Source organism: Chrysemys picta, chromosome 1 (assembly GCF_011386835.1).
Source record: "Chrysemys picta bellii isolate R12L10 chromosome 1, ASM1138683v2, whole genome shotgun sequence".
NCBI lineage: Eukaryota > Metazoa > Chordata > Testudines > Emydidae > Chrysemys > Chrysemys picta.
This window is the reverse complement of record NC_088791.1, coordinates 102,008,170-102,027,689: the sequence shown is the minus strand read 5'-3', so window position 1 is coordinate 102,027,689 and position 19,520 is coordinate 102,008,170. Positions and strand designations below refer to the sequence as shown.

Genomic DNA, 19,520 nt, shown 5'->3' with positions numbered 1-19,520 from the left:
TAGTACATGTCTGCAAGTCCCAGGAAGGGCACCTGGCAGGTATTCCTGTCCCATATGTAGATCTTATAGTTACCTGCTCTCATGGATGTCTTCCCTCTGTCCTTTTCTTCCAGCCTTCATTCCCTGCAAGGGTATGGTCTCCCCAGCTATCTCTATTCCAGGGAAGAGGGAGAAGGAGAGCATGTGCAGATTCTGTCCTGCCCTGGTTCAGGCAGTTAGGCTGATTCCCAGAAACAGCAATACACTAGATCAGGGGTCGGCAACCTTTCAGAAGGGGTGTGCCGAGTCTTCATTTATTCACTCTGATTTAAGGTTTTGCGTGCCAGTAATACATTTTAACATTTTTAGAAGGTCTAAAAGTCTATAGTCTATAATATATAACTAAACTATTGTTGTATGTAAAGTAAATAAGGTTTCTAAAATGTTTAAGAAGCTTCATTTAAAATTAAATTAAAATGCAGAGCCCCCCCCAGACCCGTTGCCAGGACCCGGGCAGTCTGAGTGCCGCCTTTGGCACGCGTGCCATAGGTTGCCTACCCCTGCGCTAGATCCTCCCAGTTCCACCTCCATCAGAGTCTAGGGAGAAAGAGAATGGAGCAGTCAAAATCCCTAGCTACTTGGGAAGTCTCCAGGAGTTTGTTTAGGCACACAGGAGTGTGCACAGGCACCAGCATTAGCTGGATTTTCCAACATGAACAGCTGTCTTCCTGTCCCCACTATAGGGAGTTCAAAGGAACTGTTCCAGTGGCAGCAGCTTCTCTGTGTTGCTGACTCCAATTCTAGAAGAAAACCTAGACAGAGAAGAGAAGGAACCATTTCAGCTCCAGCAGCTCTCATATGGCCTGTAGCTACAGTGGTATGGATCCTTGTGAGAAGCCCCTCATACCGGCTAATGGGACATTCTCAACCTGCAGTTGCAGGAGACAGGCAGATTCTAGCTTCCCACTCCACATAGCCAGGATGGTATAGATACTGCAACTGGAGGAGGGAAGATATCAGCAGAGTGAGTTACTGGGGACCTGTCACTGTATTTGTTGCAGTGCCCTGTACATGTTCACTCTAACATAAAATAATAGGCACCAAGTGATCTGTTGCAGACAGAGAGCCCTCGGGAGGACTGAGGCTATCTAATGCAGAGAACCCAAGAGTGGATGCTGCCATCTCTGGCGCTGCTACAACAGCAGCAACTCTAGTAGAAGCAGCAGCCTGGGAGGACCTACTGAATAGAAAAACTGAAGTTTCTCTGAAGGGAGACTTCAAGTCCTTGAGTTTGTTGTTAACAGGCTTCAAATTACAATGTGTATGCATTGAGAATAGCAGTCCACTAGTTGCAAAAGCTCTTCAAGTCTCTGGAAGCTAAGGGCAAGTAATTCAAGCTAGTTAAGGCACTGCTGTTCCTCCGTTAAGTCTCTCATCCTGTGAAATGATGTGCAATGTGATTAGAATTAGTTCTGCTCCATGGCCTTATATATGTCCGCTAGGAGGTCCCTGCAGAAGAAGCAGTCTTCCAAAGGACTAACCATTCCACCTTTCAAAGACCTGTGATCACAGAAGTCTGTTCCTTCTTGGAAACTCACAGGTAGCTAACAAGCGGATAGGAGCTTTTAGCTGGAAGCAATATTTAGCATCAGAATGGTTAAGGTATTCCTCATCCAGTAGAAAATAACCAAACTGCAAAATCAGGTTCCCATATTTGCTACAGGAAGAAATATACTGTAGTATTATGGAGCTGGCTGCATGGTTGATGTCAGGAAGTCTGAGTAGAGTCACGAGTCACTTCAGCTGTTCATGTTGTCATAGTGGAAAGCAGAACTGGGAAACAAAAACTCATACCAAAAAGTGTTGGTCAATCATTGAAAATCTGCACCTTGGATGTTCTGGAGTGGAAGATGTCAATTATGGACACTAGCTCACAGACCAAAGTGACCAGGTTGGCACTACTTACTTTACCTTGAGAGTCCAAAATTTTATTTGGGAGGGCAATTGAACAACTCCATGACAGGCATAAGTAAATTGCCATGGGGGATACCTGAAGGGTAGGACATGATCAAGAATATAGATCTGCTAGTCTTGAGTAAAACAAAATCTATTTCCAGTCTGTGAGGCAGTCACATAATGGGAAAAGAAACTCCAGTGATGGATTGGCTGAGTGGAATCCAGTTGAATTCCAAAGTATGACAATCCTGACCAAATATGGCACAGAACCCAAGTGGACCCATGAGCTTCCAAGAGACATAGAAAGATAGGGCTGGCCATTTGACTGATTAAAAAATGATTGGTCAAACAATGTCAAAAATGATCAAATATTTTAAAGCACTAATTTATTAAAACAGTAACAAAAAAAGAGTAAGACTTTATGGTCTCCAGTAGGTTTAGCCTTAGACACTTATGCCTAACTTAAAAAAAAAGTTATTTAACTAAATTACTTTAACTCAGAAAAATGCAATACATAATGAAATAAGGTTCTAAAAATTAAATAATTTTCTTATTTTTAGCAGTGTTAATCTAACATTTAAATGTGAGTGTTGTTCAAAACCGAACAGTTATAAAAAGGAAAATAAAATTCTTTTTATAAACACATAGCAATTTATTTTAAAAAAAGTCATTTTTAAATGCACGTCTGTCAGATATGGATCGGACCAGCTTGTCAAATATCTTGCTTTTCATATCTCCTTTATCAGCTTCAGTGCTTCATCTGTATCTTTGTTGTCCTCATCAAATCCATCAATATCTCCTTCCTCTTCATCTGCTGAATATCGAATCAACTCATCTGCAATTTTCTTAAATGGTGATACACGGTTACCAGATTCCCAGCCGTGGAGGTCTTCAGTATATTTCTGGTTTGGAAATGGATGATTCCCCAAATCGACCAGTTTTGTTCCACATATGCTGTAGTACACGGAAGTGTTAAAAGAATTTCTGCCACTGTAGCTAGAGATCTAGGAGGACATGACCCTTTCTATGAGGAAGCAGCAAGTTGTTTTGATTCATCTGCTGGGATTGCAGTTCACATTGTTTTATGACTGAACAGTCTGCTGCTTGCTTTATAAGTTGCTACCTCCATCAGAATTGTATTTTTGTTTGTTTGTATATCCTTTAAAATTTACAACAGCCACTCTGAGATCACAAATTGGATCAAATTCATCATCAGAAAGGTAATTTGATTGTGCTGTGATATTATTTTGGGTTTTTTTCCCTCTTCAGCTTCTGTAAATGGACTGTGTTCAGTATCTCACAAATGTGTTTTTTTTAATGTCCAGGAACTTGTTCTTGGCATCAGACAGAATAGAACCATCATTTTTCATTTTCTGAATGAACTGAGCTACAGATTCAAGCAATTAAATTTAATTTTAAATTCTGCATCCTTCAGGCATAGTCAAGAATTTCAGTTTGGATTACTGGGGGGCACACCCAGCCATCCCTTCTTCAGCAGCAACTGTGTGAAGAGCCTTCTTGCATATTTTAAGATCTTTGAGACATTTATAAAAGAAGATACCTATCGAGTACAACAAGGCTTACTCCTCAATGTGGATGAAACTGAGTGCTGTACTAAATTATGCTGGAAAAAATGGCTGCTGGTACTTGTTTGCTTTTTGTAAAACCTTGACAATACTTTTCATTTTTGACATGAGATGAGAAAGTTGTCAGATCTTCAACATCATATAATGCAGCTTTTCACTAGTGGACAGAACATCCATAATGCAGAAGGTGTGGATTCTCATTCATCAACAAAAAGCCCAACCTGCTTTCATGTTAGCTGCATTTCTGCCACAACAGAAATAACTTTTTGTGGACCCAATTCATTGATTATATTTTTAAACTAATCAGCAATATATTAGGCCACGTGGTGATGCTCAGTTGCACATTGGAAGGCGTAAAACTCTCTAGTTGTGGAGTTGTTACCATGAAGCTGATGACACCCTCATTTTGAATATTGCTCCATCCATCAGACACTAGACCAGGGGCAGGCAAACGGTCTCGGAAATTGTATGGAGGGCCGGTTAGGGGAGCCTGTGCCTCCCCAAACAGCCAGATGTGGCCTGACCCCCCACCCCCGCTTCTTGCCCCCTGACGGCCTCCCTGTCCCCTGACAGCCCCCAGAACCCCAGCCCCTCTTCATTCCTGATGGCCCCCCCCCCCCCCCCCCCTGGATCCCTGCCCTATCCAACCACCCCTTTTCCCTGTCCCCTGATCACCCTGGAACCCCTGCCCCTGACTGGCCCCCACCCACACATCCAACCCCCCGCCCTTCCTGACTGTCCCCTGGGGACACCTGCCTCCATTCAACCTGTTCCCCGCCCTCTGACTGCCCCGACCCCTATCCACACTCACGCCCCCTGACCACCACCGTAAACTCCCCTGCCCTCTATCCACTATCCAACCCCCCTGCTCCCTGCCCCGTACCGCGCTGCCTGGAGCACCGGTGGCTGGCGGCGCTACAGCCGCGCCGCCCAGCTGGAGCCAGTCATGCCCCACACAGCACAGAGCACCGCACAGCACAGGGTCAGGCCGGGCTCTGCAGCTGCGCTGCCCCAGGAGCTTGCAGCCCCACTGCCCAGAGCATTGCACCAGAGGCGCAGTGAGCTGAGGCTGTGGGGAAGGGGGAACAGCGGGGGAGGGGCTGGGGGCTAGCCTCCCAGGCCAGGAGCTCAGGGGCCAGGCAGGAGAGTCCCACCTCCTCCATAGTTTGCCCACCTCTGCACTAGACACACATGAGGAGCTTGCACAATAAGAACACCAACTCCTTTTCACATTGATCGCTTCAGCATTCAGAAGACTTCTCACAAGCCGTTTCCTACTTGGTATTTTCCACACTGGATAAAATTTATGAAAAAAATCTAGCATATAAGGATTTTCAACTATATGAAATGGTGTAATGCTGGTATAAATACCTCCAGCAAACATACTGTCAAGTTTGTCTTTGGACAGAATGTCCCATTACCAGAAAAACCTCTCAACACCGATTTGATGAACGTCTGAAGACTTTCCAGAAGTAGAAGTTTTCAATACTGAACTAGATGAAGTAACAAAAGTCTTATCAAAAGATTGAAGAAATGGAATTAGGGTCACTATCATTGTCACTCACATCACCGTCAGACTTCATGCTTCAAGATGCTGCTGCAAAAGATTGAGTTGTGCACAGAAGAAGACAAATTTTGATGCAGACCAGTTTTCCCTTTCTTGCTGTTTGAATGCAATAATCTTATTTTGACAGAAACTGGACACATCACAAAAATGCAGCAAGTTTTGTTCCATTCTATCTAATGTCACATACTCAAAAGAAAAGAACTTGTACTTTAGCTATAAGAGTTTTTCCATGTTCATGTCGAGTAAAAAATGTCCATATAAATGATTTTTTTTACTTTCCAAGGCTGCCTAATTTGTCACTGTTTTCAATGTTTCACTACTTTCTGGAATGCTCTCTAGATTATGAAATATCTCTTGTATTTTAATCAACCAGTAGCCATTCAGTTCTATTTGTAACTGCTGCTGCTCCAGAAGATTCCAGACAATCAAAATGTTTTCAGGCATACTGCTCCATCTGTCCCAGGATGATTAGAGACTCCACATCACATAGAGGGAGAGGGGATAGGCAGCCCCTCCTCCTCCATGCAGCAAACACAATGGGCTCAAACTTCAGCAGGAGGAGGAAGAGAGCAGGAAGGGAGGGAAGGGCCTCAATTTAAATGTGATGTCAGCCCCATTATTAGCATAGAACTTTTCATATTATCTGCAAGGTTTGGTTGGGGATATATGCAGGAGGTGGACACATGGTTTATGAAGGGGATATTTGTTGAGGGGGGGAGGAGTGAGGGCTTATTTACATGGACATTTAATGTGAATTGTTTGCTTTGTTGAGGATGGGAGAAGTGTTGGGCATTAATAGTTAAGATGATTTTGTTTCAGGAAAAGTCTTAATGGCTGTGTACGTTTTCTCTTTGTGTTGTGGAAGGAGGTTTAATGACTGTGAATCCTCTTCTCCCACCCCCACTCCCTTTTGGAGTTAATTTCTGTGTATCTGGTCAATTTAAATTGTAAACTCTTCAGGGCAGGGACCACGTCTTTTAACTTAATATGCTTTGTAAACAACCATGTACATGGCTTGGTATAAAAATAAAGATATACATACAGTGTTTGTTCTAGAAGACTGCAGCCAGTCAAGATGCCCAACTTCCCCTTTTTTCCCAATAGGGAGCATTAGCATGTAGAAGAGGGAGTGATGGAGATATTTAAGTAGGCTTGCTAAAAGATGGCACTTAGGTGGTTTTTGATTGGATCAATGTCAGGGCAATCTTGCTGGAATACTTGACAGTATTTGACCATAATAGGCAGTCAATTGACTGACTTGCCAAGCCTATGGAAAGGTACAGAATTCTTCAGCAGGTTCAAGGAATTTGGGTCGAGCAGAATAAATGTTTGCAATTCCCTGGAACTTTGAACTGTTTTGTCTTCCTCTCTTCAGTCACCCTACCTTTGTAGGGTTCTACAGAAAATTGCCAAGTTTCAAGGAACCGTCATCCTTGCAACTAAGAAATGGTTGAGGAGGCCCTGGAACTAACAAATATATTCACAGTTTCTTGTAATAGATGACTTTCGGGATAAGAACCCAGTAACAGAGCCCAGCATGCCTAGTCTAGTTGTGAAGCACATGAACCTGAATGATTCCATGATAAACAAATATACATGATGCATTGCCAGTGAAATTGACACCTTTCTGTGTACTTGAGGATTTGGAGAACGTAACTTCTCTTGGTGTACTGCTCTAAAAAAATCCATAGATTCCACTGGTATCAGCAGTTCTGAAGATCATTATTCTTTCAGACCAGTTTGGAGATGGGCTGAGTGCCAGTTACATTAAGGTTCAGTCTCTCTAGAATGCCATCATGAAGTTTCCAGGCTTCTAAAAGCTATAGATAAGCTGCAGCCCCATGGTCTGACCCTTGGAGTTTGATGGTTGTTGTCCTATACATCTCTGAGTTTAAGGAGGAGCAGACTGAGTAGATCAGCAGCAGGGCTGCTGTGCCTGGGTGCGGCCCTGGCTTCCCTCTGTAAAACTAGCCACTAAGTGGCACTGTTGCACAGCTCTTGGAATTAGCAATAAGAACCTGAAGCAGCCACTTCAAGCCCTCTGATCCAACACTTTTGGTAAACATGCAGTTCTGGAGAGGATCTGTGTGAGCCCCATGAACCATCATCTTTGCAGTTGCTTATGCAGCTTATTCAGCATGAGGCTGAAATTGACCATGAGTATGGGTCAGTGAATCAGGCTTTCTTTTGAGAAGGAATGACTCAATTTCTCTTACTTTGTGTGCTGCCATTGTAAAGCCACACCCACATTTGAAGGCTTAGATGATTGTATTTTAGGCAAGAGAGAAAATGAGGCAGTTGTGGTTGCAGAGCTTTATACAGTCTTGCACTGAATGTTTGGATCCACTTGGTGGCATTCAGATGGGCTCAAAGTATCTGCATTCTGAACTGCTGTGGAACTTGTAGCTCAGAGTTGTCCATCTCTTAAGAGTGTGGATCTGCAGAGGCAATATACTCAGTAAACCTTCCATTTATATAGGGACTCTTTAAACTTTCACTGTTACATGAAAAATTGTAAGGTAAGTCTGTTTTCAGTTACTTTGGAACATTTACAATGTATTGCAATTCAATGAAACAAATATTGTTTAAATGAATCTTGGAAACTACCTCAAAACTGCTTTGTATCTGTCAGTTCATAGTACAGAACAGATGCTAACCTGTATTTTGGCATTTAAAATGTTAGGGGAAAAGTTGCTGATCATAAATAGTGCCAGTTTTAAAATACATTTATATTAAAAGGGTTGGACTAATTACTTCTAAAATTCTAAAAGTGTACAAAATTATTTTTATGAAGTGCAAAGGTGTGGGTAATGGGCTTTTTTTTTTTTTTTTTTTTTTTTTTTTTTTTTTAATGAGCCATGTAACAAATACCAAAGCTATAGTGGATTTTCTTAAAAAATATATAAAGTTTAAAACCTTTTTAAATACCAAGTGTCTTATCATGGGCAAACTTTTATAGTAAAATTGAATCCCCAGATAAAGTAAGGTTTATAATGGGAAAAGCTGACATACTGGTACTTATTAATTAGTAGATGCCATTATGATTGTTGTTTGTCTTCATTCCAGTTTAATATTGGAATTGCTTCAGAGTATTGAAAATCTATTACACTGCTTTAGGAAAAAAAACACACCAACTTGTGTAGCGTAAATTACTTTAATTTTTAAAAGAATTGCAATTGCAATGATTTTGTTTCAAAGAGTAGGTTTGACTCAGAAACTTAGAAAAATAGTCTAATACCTAAAACTTCAATTGTGTATTGTTGCAGTTGGTTTTTAATTAAGTTTAGATTGTTGTAATTTCCTGTTCCTTTCTAAACTTCCTGATTCAGGCAGGTGCTGGGAGAGGGCACTGTTGTGACCTAGAAAGTAGAAGTTCAGATCACAGCCCTCTGAGCAGACCTGGATTCCCAGCTACCAAGACCCTTCCTTTTAAAGTGACACTCTGGTCCCATCTCTAAGGCTATGTCTACACTTCATAGTAAACCTGGTCTGTGGGACCCATGCTGCAGACCGGGAGTTTCCAAGCCCGCACTTGAGCATTCACACTGCATTGTAAACATGGGCCTCACAATTGTGCTGATGTATCCCAGGGTTCCTAGCATCCTCGCTGCTGTAACTGACTTAGGGCTTGGTTCATAGTGGATTGTGGGAGAACTTTTCTGTCCATCCCACGAGACTTGACCAGAAGTGGTTTGACTGGTTTTGAGCCCTCCAACACACGCAACCAAGCCTGGTCGGATACACGTATTGCCAGCAGCTGGAGTCATCAACATCGATCCCGACTCAGTGGAAAAACTTCTCCAGCTCACTCTCACTCCTATATCGGGAATCGGGCATACCATCTATGAGATGCTGGTGGACAATTCGGCAGCTGTATTTGACCTACTGAATGCACCTCTTGGAGGGGGGGATGTTGATATGCCAGCCATGACCCAGCAGATGCAGCTCATGCCTGTTGTCATAACCATACATTCCCCAAATATAGACCAGCAGCTCCTGAGCAGAGTCATGATCACAGACTGGTGTGATCACATAGTCATGCGGACCTGGGATGATCTGCAGTGGCTCCAGAACTTTTGCATGAATCATAGGACTGGAAGAGACCTCAAGAGGTCATCTAGTCTAGTCCCCTGCACTCATGGCAGGACTAGGTATTATCTAGACCATTGGTCCACAACGCGGTGCCCGCTGGGGCATCTATGTGCGCCCGCCTACTGACAAGGGAGCGCCCCTCTGCCGAGGAGCGTGGCCGCCGGATAAGCAGTCACCGAAATGCTGCTGAGAAGCGGGAACGCCAAGAAGTGTCGCCGCCGAGAAGCATCATCATCAAGAGGCGTTGCGCCTGAAAAGCAGCGGCATTTTGGCGTCTCCGCTTCTCGGCGGCATTTCGGCGGCTGCTTGTCCAGCGGCCGCACTCCTCAGTGGCGCCCGCCACATTGAAAGGTTGGGGACCACTGATCTAGACCATTCTGACAAATGTTTGTCTAACCTGCTCTTAAAAATCTACAATGATGGAGATTCCACAACCTCCCTAGGCAATGTATTCCACCCTAATAGTCAGGAAGTTTTTCCTAATGTCCAAACTAAACCTTCCTTGCTGCAATTTAAGCCCATTGCTTCTTGTCCTATCCTCAGAGGTTAAGAAGAACAATTTTTCACCCTCCTCCTTGTAATAACCTTTTATGTACTTGAAAACTGTTATCATGTCCCTTCTCAGTCTTCTCTTTTCCAGACTAAACAAACCCAATTATTTCAATCTTCCCTCATAGGTCATGTTTTCTAGACCGTTAATCATTGTTTGTTGCTCTTCTCTGGACTTTCTCCAATTTGTCCTCATCTTTCCTGAAATGTGGTGCCCAGAACTGGACACAATACTCCAGTTGAGGCCTAATCCAGGCGGAGTAGAGTGTAAGAACCACTTCTCATGTCTTACTTACAACACTCCTGCTAATACATCCCAGAACGATGTTCGTTTTTTTGCAACAATGTTGCACTGTTGACTCGTATTTAGCTTATGGTCCACTATGACCCCCAGATCGCTTTCCGCGGTACTCCTTCCTAGGGGGGGTCATTTCCCATTTTGTATGTGTGCAAATGACTGTTCCTTCCTAAAAGGAGTACGTTGAATTTCATCCTATTTACTTCAGACCATTTCTCCAGTTTGTCCAGATCACTTTTGAATTTTAATCCTATCCTCCAAAGCACTTGCAACCCCTCCCAGTTTGGTATTGTTTGCAAACTTTTTATAAGTGTACTCACTATACCATTATCTAAATCACCGATGAAGATATTGAACAGAACCAGACCCAGAACTAATCCCTGCGGGACCCCTCTTGCAGAATGACTGTGAACCACTGATTATTACTCTCTGGGTATGGTTTTTCAACCAGTTTTGTACCCACCTTATAGTAGCTCCATCTAGGTTGCATTTCCCTAGTTTGTTTATGAGAAGGTCATGTGAGATGGTACCAAAAGCATTACTAACGTCAAGATATACCATGTCTACTACTTGCCCCCTATCCACAAGGCTTGTTACCCAGTCAAAGAAAGCTATCAGGTTGGTTTGGCATGATTTGTTCTTGACAAATCCATGCTGACTGCTACTTATCACCTTTATTATCTTCTAGATGTTTGCAAATTGATTGCTTAATTATTTGCTCCATTATCTTTCCGGGTACAGAAGTTAAGCTGACTGGTCTGTAATTCCCCAGGTTGTCCTTATTTCCCTTTTTATAGATTGGCACTATATTTGCTCTTTCCAGTCTTCTGGAATCTCTCCCGTCTTCCATGACTTTTCAAAGATAATTGCTAATGGCTCAGACATCTGTCAGCTCCTTGAGTATTCTAGGCAATTCAGGGCAATTGTCTCTGACCCCATGCCACAGGGGGCCCCGTGAAGCTAAGTTGCTCAGACTTCGGCTTCAGCCCCATGTGGTGGGGCTTTGTCTTTCTGCCCTGGGCCACAGCAAGTCTGATGCCGATCCTGCTTGGCGGACCCCCTGAAACCTGCTTGGGGGGGGGCACAGTGGGCCCCAGACCCCTGGTTGAGAACCACTGTTCTAGGATGCATTTCATCAGGTCCTGGTGAGTAGAAGACCTCTAAATTGTCTAAGTAATTTTTAACTTGTTCTTTTCCTATTTTAGCCTCTGATCCAATGTAATTTTCACTGGCATTCACTATATTAGACATCCAATAACCACCAACCTTCTTGGTGAAAACTGAAACAAAGAAGTCATTAAGCACCTCTGCCATTTCCACATTTTCTGTTATTTCTCCTCCCTCCCTCCCCCCCTTTGAGTAACAGGCCTAACCTGTCCTTGGTCTTCCTCTTCTAATGTATTTGTAGAATGTTTTCTTGTTACCCTTTATATCTCTAGTTAGTTTGATCTCATTTTGTGCCTTGGCCTTTCTAATTTTGTCCCTACATACTTGTGTTATTTCTTTATATTCCTCCTTTGTAATTTGACCTAGTTTCTACTTTCTGGAGGACTCTTTTTAATTTTTAGATCATTGAAGATCTCCTGGTTAAGCCAGGGTAGTCTCTCTTGCCATACTTCCTATCTTTCTTACGCAGCGGGATAATTTGCTCTTGTGCCCTTAATGTCTCTGAAAAACTGCCAACTTTCTTCAATTGTTTTTTCCTTAGACTTTGCTTCCCATAGAATCTTACCTATCAATTCCGAGTTTGCTAAAGTCTGCCTTCTTAAAATCCATTTTCTTTATTTTGCTGTTCTCCATTCTACCATTCCTTAGAATCATGAACTGTATCATTTCATGATCACTTTCACCCAAGCTACCTCTTCCACTTTCATATTCTCACCCAGTTCTTCTCTATTTGTCAAAATCTAGTCTAGAACAGCCTCTCCCCTAGTAGCTTTCTCCACTTTCTGAAATAAAAAATTGTTTCCAATACATTCCAAGAACTTGTTGGATAATCTGTACCTTGCTGTGTTATTTTCCCAACAGATGTCTGGGTAGTTTGAAGTCCCCCCATCACTACCAAGTCCTGTGCTTTGGATGATTTTGGTAGTTATTTAAAAAAAGCCTTATCTACCACTTCTTCCTGATTAGGTGGTCTGTGGCAGACCACTACCGTGACATCAGCCTTGGTTTTTTACCCCTTTTATCCTTACCCAGAGACTTTCAATAAGTCTGTCTCATATTTCCATCTCAACCTCGGTCCAAGTGTATACATTTTTAATATATAAGGCAACACCTCCTCCCTTTTTTCCCTGCCTGTCCTTCCTGAGCAAGCTGTACCCTTCTATACCAATCTTCCAGTTATGCGTATTATCCTCCCAAGTCAATCTGTGATGCCAACTGTCATAAACATACAGCTAAGGGTAGCATAAAATCCCTCTTTACCCTGTAAGGGGTTAATTCCTTTTTTACCTGTAAAGGATTAAGAAGCTCAGGTAACCTAGCTGACACCTGACCAAAAGGACCAATAAGGGGACAAGATACTTTCAAATTTGGGGGGGGGAGAAACAGGCTTTTGTCTGTCTGTTCTCTGTGTTTGCCGGACACAGATCAAGGAAGCAAGCAATCCAGCTCCTATAAAGTTAGTAAGTATTTAGCAAGGAAATGCGTTAGTTTACTTTTATTTTGGCTTGTGTTTCTCTTTTTGTAAGAGGAATGTTTATGCCTGGTTTTGTAACTTTAAGGTTTTGCCTAGAGGGGAAATCTTCTGTGTTCTTGAGTCTTTTGTTATTTTGTAAAGTACTTACCATCCCAATTTTACAGAGGCAATTCTTTTACCTAAATATTTGTTTAAATCACTTGGTGGTAGCAGAGTTACTTAATCCAAGGTATAAGAGAGAAATTGTGCCTTGGGGAGTTTTTAACCTAAGCTGGTAGAAATAAGCTTAGGGGGTCTTTCATGCGGGTCCCCACATCTGTACCCTAGAGTTCAGAGTGGGGAAGGAACCTTGACACTAACTATGTCATAGTTGTGTTTATTTATTAGCATTTTGAGTTCTTCCTGCTTATTCCCCATACTTTTCACATTAGTGTACAGACATCTAAGGCCTGGTCTACACTGGAGGGGATCGACCTAAGATACGCAACTTCAGCTATGAGAATGGTGTAGCTGAAGTCGACGTATCTTAGGTGGACTTACCTCGTGTCCTCACGGCGCAGGGTCGACTACCGCCGCTCCCCCGTGGACTCCGCTTCTGCCTCTCGCCGCGGTGGAGTACAAGAGTCGGCGGCAGAGTGATCGGGGATCGATTTATCGCATCTACACTAGACACAATAAATCGAGACCTGATAGATCGATCACTACCCGCCGATCCAGCAAGTAGTGTAAACATACCCTAAGATACTGATTTGATTTCCATCCCCCCCCCCCCCAGTTCTGTCTTGTCTCTCCTTTATCCTTGCTATAACAGCCCATGCTCTCCCCAAATTCTGACTCTTCTCCCAGGTCTCCATTTTTTTTACTTACCTGTGGGTTTTGGTCACCTGCCCTCTTTGAACCTAGTTTAAAGCCTTCCTCACTAGGTTAGCCAGTCTGTAGCCAAATATGCTCTTCCCCTTCAGAAATTCCTGGAGGTTTGTGCTCAGCTTTGCCCTGACCCTCCAGTGCCAGGACACATGCATGAGGGAGGTCATGCCGGTCCAGAAGCAAAACTGCTATAATAGTCTGGAAGTTGGCTACTCCATGCTGATACAGGCCTGTTGCTAGCCAGTTTGGAGTTGGCAAGTCAATTGTGGTGGAGGTTTGTGAAGAGATCAAGACTATGGTTTACTCAAAGATGAGGGGTATTAAAAATGTTCCTGAAATAGTTGCTGGCTTTGCGAGAATGAACTTTCCAATCTGGGTCAGGATATGGCACTCATGCCCATAGTTTGTCCTCTGCAAGGAGCATGTGAGTACATAAACTGTAACAGGTACTACTCCATTGTTATGCAGGCCCTGGTTGACTACTGAGACAGATTCATGGACACTAATGTGGGATACACTGGTGCATGATGTAAGGGTATCCTAGAGATCGGGATTTTACCTTCATGGATAAGCTAGGACATTATTAGCACCAAATGCCATTGTTATAAATAGAGTCACTGTTTCTACTATTTGAGTGGACCCTTCTTTACCCCTTTAGCCATGGCTTATGAAACTGTACCCTGATTTCAGAGGACCTGGCAAAGGAAGGTTCAACTACACTCAGCAGCTGTAGGCTAGCGGTGGCATGTGCATTTGGCAGATTTGAAATTCTGTTGGTGCTTGTCATGGGGTGCAGTCCTTCATTGTCATACTGGCACCTCCTCCTGGTCATGCTGGGGATTAGCTTGAGGCCGATGCCCAGCTCCACGGTCTGCACACCAGCACTCTGTCTCTGCTCCTGCCTACAGCTCCTCTCTCAGCTCCCAGAAACGCAGTGTCCTCTTTGCGACTCAGCTTTTTGGCCATGTCACCAGCCAAGTTTCCCTTCCACTCCCCCTCAGAAGGGGGAATCTGTGTCCAACCACTTCCCCAGTGGTGAGGGGGAGGACTTAAGCCCACCCACTACTCTGGGTCCTGACCCAGTGAACCGCATTCACCTACTGTATTCCTTTGCCTTGACTACCGCTGCATTTCCCTTGGCTGCTTCCCTGTGGCCACAGCACCCTACTCAGTCTCAGCAACCTGTCTGGAGCTCTTTCTGTACTCCCCAGGTCCCTGCCTGCACTGCTCTGTCCAAGGTACTGCAGGGTTGCAGCCTATTAGCGACACAGTCCTCTCCTCGAGTTCCCAACAGCCACTAACTACCTCTGGACTTCAGCCCTTTTTATGTGAGCCTGCTAGGCTCTGATTGGCTATTCTTTGCAGCCACTCTCCTTTGCTTCCTGCGCAGCCTCCTTAGGCCTCTTTTAATCCCTTACATGCCAGTGGGGGGTGGACACTCTCACAGTGCTGCATTTAAAACTGTGTGGATACCAGGGTCATTAATGCTGTCCATATTATTGTGGCTAGCAGTGTTCTGCATGATGTCTGGGAGGACAGAGGAGAACCTTTTCCAGGAGTGGACTCCAGACACCGCCAAATTGCTGAACTGCTATACACAGTCCTTTTATTTTTATATATATAAATAAATCCTTTTTTGGTTTAAGGGAAGGGGCTAGGAGAAGAAGAGCGCTGGTATTCTAAAACAAGCATTACTTGGCTAAACTCTTGTCACCTATATCCAATGTGTGATCTTAATTATGTTTGTGTCTGGTAGCACTGCATATGATAAGGTTGCCTCATATTTCCCATTTTAATGTCCTGTTTTCAGTTGCTTATAACTTTGCTAAACTTTAATCATTTGGGCTGAAATTTTCTATGCTGGTGAGAGCAAAAGGTCGCTGTCCCATAGGAATTCTGCCAACAGCATGGCAAGGGACCAGTACACATTGAAGGTCTCAAACAGATTTAATTGCCCGCATTGAAACACCCATTGGGGTACTCTGGAACTTCCTCCCAACTACTATGAGAATACTGACATTTTTGAGAAGAAGAATGTGGAAACCCTCCCCCCACATTGGGACTACAACTGACCATAGAATTTCAGCCACAAAAAACGATGAAGTCCTTCACACCATGAAAGATTCTAGAGCGACACTGCGCACGCTGGGCATTCACCCTTCCCTTCCCAGGAGACAACGATACCAACCTTATCAAAGACCATGCACACAACAATATTCCTGGCCTCAACCCAAACTATATGATATAACCAGGAATCACGCTAGATCTCCTAAGCACAGACAAAATCAAGCACAAGCAACTACCTCCCACCCATCGGGAAATAAACAATTTTGAAACGTTGGTCGAGGGTCTGCACGTCCACCCCTTGATTCCACCACCTACTTGTTCATTTGGCCACCGCCTCCAGGGTTTCCAACATGCCTGGCTGCAGATTATGCAGGACCATTGGGTCCTCGAAATAGATCAGTCCGGTTACTCCATCCCTTTTATATCCTACCCTTCCCCGTCCCTCTTCAGGGACCCTTCTCACGAGTGCTTACTTCGCGCAGAATTGGCTCACCTTCTACAACTAGGCACAGTGGAACCTGTGCTGACACAACATCGAGGGAAAGGGTTCTATTTCCGTTACTTTCTGATCCAGAAAAAGACTCGGGGATGGAGGCGTATACTAGACTACCCATACTGAACAAATTTGTGAGGATACAAAGATTCAAGATGGTTACACTGGGCACAATAATACCTGCACTGGATCAAGGGGACTGGTTCACAGCCCTTGACCTACAGGACACTTATTTTCATATATCAATTCATCCAGCCCACAGACGCTTCCTATGATTCACAATCAGACACGACCATTTTCAATACAGAGTTCTTCCTTTCAGACTCTCCACAGCGCCGAGAGTCTTTTCCAAGACTCTAGCCATAGTCGTGGCTCACCTCCAGAGACATGGGATCATGCTTTTCCCTTACCTAGGCAATTGCCTCATCAAGGGCAACTCCTATTGCAAGATGCTACAAGCTACCCATTTCGCCATCTCCCTCTTCAACAGCCTAGGCCTCCAAATAAACATCCAAAAATCCACCCTGACACCTACACAGCAGATCGAGTTCATTGGAGCTCATGTGGACTCAATCTGAACCAGAGCCTCACTCCCACATCACAGATTCCTAGCTATCACACAGCTCATACGCATGCTCTCTGTTTGTCCCAGGATACAGGCAAGAATTTGCCTACAGCTCCTTGGTCACATGGCAGCCACCATCTTCGTGGTCAAGTACTCCAGGCTACACATGAGATGTCTTCAGGGCTTACTCAACTCCAACTTCAAACCCAACAGACACACCTTAGGTATGCTGCGAACTCCTCCAGCCAATGTTCTACCTTCCTTACAATGGTGGACAAGACCAGAAAACCTCGCACAGGCGTAGCCTTCCAGCAACGATCCCCCAACACTCATGCTCACCACGGACGCTTCCCTAATCGGTTGGGGAGCACATCTAGGGGGACACGGCACAAGGCCGCTGGTCTGCGTCAGAGATGTGCCTACACATAAATCTCTTAGAACTCAGAGCAGTGAGATGAGCTTGCTTTCACTTTCTTCCCCTCATAAAGAACAAATCTATTTGGGTCCTAACAGACAACACAGCATGTATGTTCTACATCAACGGGTGGGGGGGGGGGGGGAGGAGAGGCAATCACATTCTCTATGCATGGAAGCCATTCGGCTATGGAATTGGTGCATACAACATAACATACAAATCATTGCTTCGTACCTACCTGGCTGCCGCAACACTACTGCCGATGCACTCAGCAGGCACTTCTCGACAGAACACGAATGGGAACTGCACCCTGAAATACTTCAACAGCTTGTCTCCCTCTAGGGCACTCCGTCAATAGATCTCTCTGCCACAACCCAGAATCGCAGATGTCGTCTATTTTGTTCCAGAGTGGCATTCAGGACTACATCCCTAGGAGACGCGTTCTTCATCCTGTAGAACAACTCTCTCCTGTATGCCTTCCCCACCAATCCCTCTGCTACACAGAGTTCTTCGCAAGATCAGAGACGACAAGGCCCAGGTCATACTTATTGCCCCTGTGTGGCCGAGACGGACGTGGTATCCATACCTACTCCGCATGTCCTCCCGTCATCCATGGACTCTCCCCAGCAGATCAGAGCTGCTTTCCCAGGACAATGGACAGGTTCTTCACCCTCAGCTCTAGAAGTGCCACCTGACAGTGTGGTTCCTTCACGGTTCCAAACCCACGAACTAGCTTGTTCCAAGCAAGTTCAATTAGTCTTCCTGCACAGTAGAAAAGACTCCACTCATAAAACTTACCTGCAGAAGTGGAAATGTTTCTCCCTCTGGTGCTCACATAATCACTTAACACCCCATACGGTAATCCTCCCTAACATCTTAGACTACCTTCTAAAATTGAAACAGGATGGACTCTCGCTCAGCTCCATCAAAGTACACCTGGCGGCACTTACCACTTTCCATGACTTGTTAGATGGCTACTCACTCTTTACCCACCCCACCATAAAACAATTTCTCACGGGTCTACAAAATCTCTACCCGGAAATTTATCCAACGGCAGCTACATGGAATCTTAACCTCGTTCTTCGCGGTCTCATGAAACCTCTATTTGAGCCCTTGGCTACCTCCTCTCTTCTTCCTATGTCTATGAAGATAGCTTTCTTAGTTGCAATAACGTCAGCAAGGAGAGTAGGAGAAATAAGTGCCCTGATGGCCTATCCTCCCTACACAATCTTCTCCAAAGACAGTCACCCTGAGACCACATCCTAAGTTTCTCCCTAAGGTGTTGTCCACCTTAGCCAACTGATATACTTTTCTATCCCAAATCTCACAAGACTCTGCACGAGGCAATTCTGCATGCTCTCGACGTCAGGCAAGCAATCACCTTTTATTTAGACAGGACTAAACCGTTTCGTAAGTCCCTGTGACTGTCTCCATTACCGAAAGATTGAAAGGTACGGCTATCTCTAGGCAACACCTGTCCAAGTGGATCTCTGACTGCATCAGATCCTGTTACCGCATCCAAAATATTCAACCGCCCGAAGGCATTAGAACTCATTCCACTCGAGCCATGTTGACATCCGTTGCCTTCCTACATAACTTACCCATTCCTGACATCTGTAAATCGGCTACATGATCATCTGAACACACGTTTGCCAAACATTATGCTATCACGCAGGATACCACAGCAGACACCATAGTAGGTCATACAGTATTCACTGCCGCATCTCCAAAGTCCCATCAACCTTAGTGGATACTGCTCCACATTCACCTAGAGTGGAGTACCCACAGGGACAGCACTTGAAGAAGAAGAGAAAGTTACTCACCTTGCAGTAACTGAGGTTCTTCGAGATGTGTCCCTGTGGGTGCTCCACTCCCAACCCTCCTCCCCTCTACTTTGGAGTACTAATATGATTTCTCCACGGTAGAGAAGGAACTGAGGGGGCTGTGGGACGCACGCGCTCAGGCAGATTCTAACGAGACCGCAAGACACCAGCTGAGCGTGTGCATCCCGACCAGGCACTGCTACCGAAGATCTCCGATCAACGGCACTGGGACGCACCGTCCCCTCGAGAGGAGCACCCGCAGGCACACACATCTCGAAGAACCTCAGGCCTAGTCTTCACTTACCGGCTGGTCCGGAGGCACGCAATCGATGTTCTGTGATCGATTTATGCGTCTGGTTAAGACGCGATAAATCGATCCCGGATCGATCCCGGAAGTGCCCACAATCGGCGCCGGTACTCCAGCTCTCCGAGAGGAGTACGCAGCGTCGACGGGGGGAGACTTCCGGCCGCGTCTGGACCCCGGTAAGTCCGGACTAAGGTACTTCGAATTCAGCTACGTTATTAACGTAGCTGAATTTGCGTACCTTAGTCCGAAGTCCGGACTAAGTGGGGACCAGCCCTCAGTTACTGCAAGGTGAGTAACTTTCTCTTATGATGCTAC

The 19,520-nt window shown here is 44.6% G+C and overlaps 1 protein-coding gene across 6 annotated transcripts in view; it reads left to right on the top strand.

Moving 5' to 3' along the window:
- The window catches only part of PARPBP (PARP1 binding protein), a 95,493-nt gene that overhangs the window by 32,730 nt on the left and 43,243 nt on the right, over positions 1–19,520 (top strand). The window contains exon 8 of one of the 6 annotated variants that reach the window (XM_065565401.1): positions 3,371–3,728. The exons of 4 other annotated variants lie outside the window; for them this stretch is intronic. In XM_065565401.1, coding sequence (XP_065421473.1) covers positions 3,371–3,599 — 229 coding nt within the window. In that variant the 3' untranslated portion in view covers positions 3,600–3,728. Of the gene's footprint in view, positions 1–2,681; positions 2,967–3,370; positions 3,729–19,520 lie in introns of those variants that run through there. One more of the 6 variants, XM_065565404.1, reaches the window with a different exon arrangement.